The sequence below is a fragment of the Pediculus humanus genome, genomic scaffold (genome assembly GCF_000006295.1).
Source record: "Pediculus humanus corporis 1103172107869 genomic scaffold, whole genome shotgun sequence".
In the NCBI taxonomy this organism is placed as follows: domain Eukaryota; kingdom Metazoa; phylum Arthropoda; class Insecta; order Psocodea; family Pediculidae; genus Pediculus; species Pediculus humanus.
Window position 1 is genome coordinate 461,761 of NW_002987447.1, and position 7,625 is coordinate 469,385.

General features: G+C 27.3%; 3 protein-coding genes across 3 annotated transcripts in view; 1 reads left to right on the forward strand and 2 right to left on the reverse strand.

The window, feature by feature from the left end:
- The window catches only part of Phum_PHUM391750 (uncharacterized protein), a gene marked incomplete at both ends in the record, with an annotated part of 986 nt that extends 367 nt beyond the window's left edge, over window positions 1-619 (reverse strand). Inside the window, one exon of the mRNA XM_002428533.1 lies at window positions 49-619. Coding sequence (XP_002428578.1) covers window positions 49-619 — 571 coding nt within the window. The remainder of the gene's footprint in view (window positions 1-48) is intronic.
- Window positions 620-1,178: 559 nt separating this feature from the next.
- Phum_PHUM391760 (homologous pairing protein, putative) lies at window positions 1,179-1,814 on the forward strand (the record flags this gene model as incomplete). The annotated part of the gene is made up of 2 exons (XM_002428534.1): window positions 1,179-1,683; window positions 1,711-1,814. The coding sequence occupies 2 exons, from the start codon at window positions 1,179-1,181 to the stop codon at window positions 1,812-1,814; spliced, it is 609 nt and encodes a 202-aa protein (XP_002428579.1).
- Window positions 1,815-1,908: 94 nt separating this feature from the next.
- Phum_PHUM391770 (Short transient receptor potential channel, putative) lies at window positions 1,909-7,148 on the reverse strand (the record flags this gene model as incomplete). The annotated part of the gene is made up of 17 exons (XM_002428535.1): window positions 1,909-2,109; window positions 2,193-2,351; window positions 2,446-2,561; window positions 2,647-2,824; window positions 2,975-3,127; window positions 3,214-3,436; window positions 3,508-3,613; window positions 3,704-3,974; window positions 4,070-4,212; window positions 4,292-4,518; window positions 4,711-4,848; window positions 4,928-5,124; window positions 5,199-5,447; window positions 5,553-5,712; window positions 5,800-5,984; window positions 6,264-6,389; window positions 6,549-7,148. 17 exons carry the CDS (start codon window positions 7,146-7,148, stop codon window positions 1,909-1,911), a joined length of 3,432 nt encoding a protein of 1,143 aa, XP_002428580.1.
- Between the last annotated feature and the right edge of the window lie 477 nt (window positions 7,149-7,625).

Sequence of the window (7,625 nt, forward strand, 5' to 3'; positions counted from 1 at the left end):
CATCAGGTATAGGACAAGTTTTTAACGAGTCCATATAATTTTGTTTACTTTTATTCCATTCGGAAGCGATTTGTTTTAATGGTTCAAGGTATGTTGCAGTTTCACGAACTTTATTTAATTCTTCCTGGCATAATTTTTCAACTTCGCTAAGTCGTTTTTTATACGTGTTGGCAGCTATTTGTCGCCTAATGTTTAAACGTTTTTCTGCTTGCATTTGAGCCAAAGTTCCTTGATATTTACTAAGCTTTTCTTCAAAATCCCGATTCAAAGGTGTTGCCATTAATGTATCGGGAGTAGAAAGGGAATTATTCGTGATTGATTTAACATCTATTTCCGGATCGAAATTTAAATCCGAGTCGGGAGAACATTCCATGGACGATAAAAGATTAGACGTTAATTCAATTTCTTTTTTCCAAAGAGCTTTTTCTTCTAATAATTCACTTTTTAATACTGAAATAGTTTTCTTCAATGAATACACTCGTTCCTCTAAAATTGATTTTTTCATTATCATTGATTCAGAATCGTTACCATTATACTTGTTAGTTGGAATTTTTTCGTTTTGATCATTCACTTGCCAATTTTGTTCGTTGCAATGATCTAAATATTGCTTTACATTCATTTTCGATATTAATTATATCAATTATACTGATAGTATAAGGTAATTAGTTCCACTATGTAAATAAATATAAAGCAGACTATAAACTTATTTCATTGTCGTCAGGGCGTAAAGTAGCAATTTATTCGTTGTAGACACGCAGATATCAAACTAATTTCCTACAATACTAAATAATAAAATTATTTAAACAACCATTTAACTAAAAATACAACTAAAAAAAAAGAATTAGGCATTTGTAATAATTTTAAATTTTATAAAATTTTACATTAAATACCACTCTGCTTTTTCAATATACATATTTGTATTTCAAAAAAAAAAATACTGTACTAAATCATTAACTCGTTATATTTTATTTTTAAATTAAATTAAAGTTAATTTATTAAAAAAATTACAAATATAACTAACTACCTTTTTTTATTGAAAAAGTGTTTTTAATAACCAAAGAAAAAAGCCCGTCAAAAAACAGGGCAAAAAGACGCCATTTTATAAAAATTCAAATTTTAACGTTGCGACAAATTTCTTTATTTTATAAAACTTCATTTTGACGCCAATTCTAATATATATGGCATCGAATAATAATTGTGAAGAAAGTGTTTTAGATTATTTACGTCGTCAAAATCGACCTTACAGTGTTGTGGACATTGTTCAAAATTTAAGAAATGAGTTTAGTAGAGTAGCTGTTCAAAAGGCACTCGACGATTTATCGTTAAAAAAAGTTATAAAAGAAAAAGTTTACGGTAAGCAAAAAGTTTATTCGTTTATGCAATCAGATGAAAACGATTCGATAAAAGAAATACAAGATTTAGACAGAGAAATTATAACTCTGACGACTAATATTGAAAAACTAGAACAAGAATTTAAAATATCTGAAGCGGAATTAAAAAATTTACTTAAAGAACCTACAACCCAAGATGCTTTATTGGAAAAAATCGAATTAGAAGAAACAATTCGAAAGATGGAGAATGAAGTTGAAAATACAATACAACCTTCTCTGGAAGAATTTTCAGAAGAAGAAAAAAATCAACTTGATAAACAATATGAAAAATATTTAAAAGAATATAAAATACGTAAAAGAACTTGTTTAAACATTTTAGATGCAATTTTAGAAGGTTATCCTAAAAAAGCAAAATATTTAATAGAAGAAATAGGGATTGAAATGGATGATGATGATAATGATAATATCGAAAACACATCATAAATTTTTTCTGTTTTTTAAATAAAATAAACCTTCTTGAACGCGTTAAAAATAATAATTTGAGATTTTTGTGTTTTAAATTATAAGAAACATTTAATTAATAAATATTTGATCTTTTTATGGGGTACAATTTTTTAATTATTTCTTTAATTTCGTGTAATTCATTTCTAAGTTCTTCAATTTCTTGATTAGTTTGTTGTTCTTCTCCTTCTTGAACTTTTAATCTAATGTACCTTTGTGCCAATTCTGATATCAAAGATGGAAATTCATTGTTAACGTAGGCTTCCGTTTCACTTTCCTTAAAACAAAAGAAAATTTTTTCCCTTTTTATAACTTTTTTTTTTTTTAAAAAAATAACAATTACTAAGACGTTAAACTTACAATATAACAACAGTGTGCTAAATTACATTTGGCTCTTTGACCTTCTGTAGGTCTGGCTAATAATCTAAACCATTTGCACATATCTTTTATACCTGACGCAGTAGGAAGTAAATTAAAAGGAGGAGGAAGAACACTGTAAGCCATAAAAATCAAATATATCTAAAACAAGAGTAAAAAAACTTTTTAATATAATATTTAAAAACAAAAAATAATAATAATAATAATAAAGGATATTTTGAATTTTTTTAAACACCTGTGACCTGCCAAACACCCATTCAACAGTTACATTATCTATAACTTTGGTAAAAGTGTTAGCCATGCAAGCGACCAACATATTTAAAACAACAACGACAGACAAAAACTGAAATACTGAATAAAATATACATCATGTGAAATATTTGAAACAAAATTTATTAAATGTCAACGCGATAAATACGATCGAAATTTTACTCACGTGCAAAAGCTATGTAACCGACAGCTTCGGTGAATTGATGTTTATTTATAATTGTTGTATCTGGAGTATCACCCGGAAGGTTTTCTATAATAACATCCGCCGATTCTATCGGAGACATTCCAAAAATTGCCCAAAAAAACGTTTTCAGAGTCATGAGAAAACTTACAAATGAAGACACCTTAAATTAAATTATAAATGTTGTTGTCGTTTTCTTTTTATTTATTAAAAAAAAAAATTTAAAAATTATTAAAAAAAAGAGTTTTATGATGATGATGATATTATTCCAGCGTATCATTTATTCATATGAGAATGCTTACTTAAATCTAACCTGTGTCGTGGTTGAGCCAGAAACAGCATCTTTTTGTACCATACCGTCATAAGGTTGATAAAAACGACATAAACCGGCACACCAAGCAAGTATAATTATAAAGAAAATAATAATAAAACGAAATATATCTAATGTCATTTTTCCTATTGAAACCTAAAAAAAAATAATAATAATTTTTAATCATTTCTTTTAAATAATTCTAATAAATAAATAATATATATATATATGTAAAAACTAACTTGTAATGGACCCAAATGATAATTAAGTGAAAGAAATAAATTTAATCTAAAAAAAGCCATAATCACTGCGGCGGCAAAAAGTCCTTCGGCAACAAGTTCTGGATCGAGAGAATTCCAATATTTTCTGGGAAGATCAACATCATTGTTGGCTGTTATATCAACTAAAGATGCTATCCAAAAAATTATGGTCAATGCAAATAAAAGTAACATAATTGTATCGTACCTGAAAAACAAATCGTGATAAAAAATGATATCGTTTCTTTTTATGAGTTGTGTAGCAAAAAGTGTACTTACCAATGCCACATTGTACTGAAAAATCGTTTTAAACCTTGTTTAAAGCATGTTCTTATATTTAACCAAATATATCCTATGACGTATATTATTATTACTATTTCTAACCCTAAAAAAAAAAAAAAAAAACAATAAATTTAGTATTAATGAAATTGCTTTTATACTCTTATCATAAAGTAAAAGTTTTTCACTAACATACCAGAATTTGGAGGACCTCTTTTCTGTTTCGTTTTGTCTAAATTACTTTCCAAAAATAAAATTATTAAAAAAATTAAATAGCTTGCAACGTTTGAAATCATTTTATTAACTGGAGTTTTCCATTTTCTCACTAAACTATGATTCGGTAGAAACATACATAAAATTGTCATGAATGGAAGCATGGGAATACGGGGGAAGACGGCTAATGATTGCATCAAAGGAGATCGAATTTTCCATTCAAATAATTCTCCGGTCCAAGCATCGCTAAGAACCTTACAAATGAATATTAATTATTGGAAAATATTAAATTTAATTAAAAGTTTTGATTGACAAATAATTTTATAAAATAATGTTATATAAACCTTACTGCTTGAGTATAAGGATGAGAAACAAATTCCTTTTGTTTTAAATCGATTGCATCTTGCAACCTGGGAAATTTCACGTGTTCGGCAACGCTTTTAGGTGATTTTTTTAATATTATTTCTACTTCTTGTGCATTTCGACAGCATCCTGTAATAATTTTTGATATTTCATAATAATTTAAAAAAAAAAAAAAATTAAAAAAAAAATCAATTTTATGTAAAACTACCGATGAGTTCGACGGTAAACGTTCTCAAACTGCACCAAAGTTCTTCGAAAGAAGTTTTAAATTGTGGAAAAACTGTTGCTGCATCCTGTAATTCTTTTGTCAACTCGAAAGCTCTTTGAAAAGGATCATCTCGCGTGTGAAATATGTACATTGGATTACATATAGCTTTGTATAAATTAAGTTTCATCGTTGAATATTTTAAACGATCATATTTCTTTAAATCAGCTCTGATGAATAATTAAAAAAAATATCCACATAATATTTTTTTTTTTTTTTTTGGTTACGATATTATATTTTGAATGGTTTTACAAAAAAAAAAAAAATTTAGTTGAGTTAATGTCGCCTAAGTATGTTTCAAATACCGATATAAATGTAAAACAAGAATGAAAACAAATAATAACAACAAAATCAACACTAACTTGCACGCATCACATTTACAAAATGGAGGATGAACCGGAGGGATTCCGTGACCTCTTTTTATTAAAAAATCAATCATTTCATAATTTCCTAATTGTGCTGCAAGAATTATTGGTGTCAAATCATCAGAAAAATCAACACTGTAAAACGAAATTCCATAAAGTCATAATTAAAAAAAAAAATTTATATAATTTTAATTCTAATTCTATATTTTACTACCTGTGCGTTGTTCCAGCAAATTCCAGACCCGGTGATATCTCACGAATTTTTTCAAAAATGAGTTCCACAATTTTAATACTTCCTTCTTTGATTGCATACAATGCGCAATCAGATATATCTATGCCTTTTTGTTCTAGAAGGAATTCTACCATTTCTTCATTTTGTTGTTTAACTGCCACATGTAAAGCTGATATTTTCTGTCGGAATTTAAAGTTTTTTTTTTATTTTAAATTTATAATTTTTTTTTAAATAAACTTATAAGAAAATTTACCTGATAATTGACACAGTTAATGTTAAAATCTTGATGGTTATTTAAAAAATTTTTAGTGGCGGCAACGTCCCCTGATGCTACTAAGTCATGAAATACTTTTTCAATATCTTCTAAAACAGGTAATAGAACACTAGCTTTTCTTTCGATGTCGTCATCTTCTTCTTTTAAAATGTAATAAGTACGAGGACCTTTGTTCATTTTGCTTCCAGTTCCCATTCCTGTTCCTCCTCCTGTTCCTGCATTTATTGACTAGTAATACGAGAAACAAAAGTCAAATAACAAAAACGACCGTTAAATATTTAAATTATGGTTTAAAACTAAAAAATTTAAAAAAAAAAAATGAAATGAACTTACCCTTCGTCTTAAAGTTTCATCTTTTTCACGTTCGTAAACACGACTTTTACTTCCGACGTGGGAAATACGATTAAAAGCTTTTTTACTTCCGGTATGTTCTCCTGTAGTTTTATGCCTTGAAAATTCAGCAGGACCTCCTCCTCCAGCATTTTCTTCTTGCCTGTAAATAAAAAACGTAAAAATTAATTCAATTATAATTTAAATTATAATCTGCAAAAAAAAAAAATAGTCGTTAATTACGATTTACTTCGATAAATGACGAAAAGTTTCTGCTGACACTAAATTCAAATGACTTTCCGGTTTTTTATCGCCTCTCATCAATTCTCCTTCTTTATAAATATCTTGTTTATTTTCATGGTTGTTGTCGGCCATATTATGTTCCTCTTTTATCATTCTTGAATTTTCTTTCGGTTGAATTTCATGTAGGTCATTCTGCAGATGTGGTCACAGATGTAACTGCATTTAATTTATTTTATAATTTACTTTTTTAAATTTCGTTTTAATTTTTTACTGGGTTAAATTTTAAAATAACAAAAAATAAAAATTTATTATTATTATTATTATCGTAATCCGTAAAAAAAGACGAAATAGTAATATTACTCTTGGCAAAGAATTAAATAATAATAATAAATTCTTATATGAAAATTTTCCCCTTGGTTTTTTTTTTTTCTCTGGAAAAATTTAGTTCCACGACATTTCAAAACAATTTACCTTTGAATACGTCTTTTCAGGAATTCTTTCTGGTGACCCGTACTTACGGGAATATTTGGGAATAGGTGGAAGTGGTGCGTCATGATTAATGTCTGGTAAAGGTGTTGTTGCCATTGGTGAACGCCCCTCCTAAAAAATTTTTAAAAAATTTTAATATTTTATTATAATATTATTATTAAATTATTTAAACAAAAATTTTATATTTAAACCCCACCGGAAAAAAACCCAAAAAAATAAGGAATTAAGGATAAAATCAAGGGAAAACTACAAATATTAACAACTTACGTGTAAAGAACCTTGTCTCTTATGGTTTTCTTTGAAAGGATCAAAATAACCTTTTTCGTTAAAATCAGGAGGTATTTCCTGTTCGTGATGAGGTTCCCGCCTGTTCAAGGGACCTTCTCGACTTCTATTTTGATAATGACTATAATGATGCTCGACTTCACCTTTAGAATTTCTTTCATCTGTTGTAAACTCTCGGCGATTTTTATTAAAATTTTTACTCGAATCTTGTCTTAAATTAGGATTAAAATGAGGTTCGACATTTTCCGGTTCTGTTCTCGATGCTCTTCGTCTATTATTATCTACATTGTGTATTACTTCACCCGGTTCTTCTTGTTGTCTCCTACGTTGAGTTTCAGGATCATCATGAACGGTATAATATTCTCTTTCTCTAATAAGAAATCGTGAGCCTCTGTCATCGGGAGCAAAAGTATTTTTTGGATTTTGTTGTGCATTAGGAGTATTATTATTCCAAAATAATTCTCTTTCACGTTCTTCTGCATTGTCTTCTTCGTAAACTCTATCAGTTATTTCCCTAGGGTCCCTATCCCGGTGTTCGTGAGATCTGCTACCTTTTCGATCTCGATGCGGATTGGTGGCCATCACCGAAAAACCTTAAAAATCTTTTATAAAAGCAACTTATCGTTGCTATGTTTACGATTATATTAAACAAGCTGCCAACGTGATAAAAAAAAATTTCAAAACGTTTTTTTTCTTTTTTTTTTTTTTGTAAAATTTAAACATAGCCATTAACCTTTTTATTATTAAAAAATATTAATAATTTATTTTTATTTACCGTAGTTATAGAAAATCAATCAATCAATAAATTATTTTTAAAAACAAATTATTAATAAATAACACGTTAAACAATAATAATAATAATATTCATTCATTTTCCATTTAAATTTAAATAAAAAAAATTAAGTTTAAGTAAATAAAATTACTTAATTATATATATTATTAAAGAGTAGATATTTTCCATTTTCCTATTAAAATTATTTTTTAAAAAATTATAAAGTTTATAAATACATAATTTATTCATTTTATATAAATAAATAAATAAATACAATAACAAAAAAA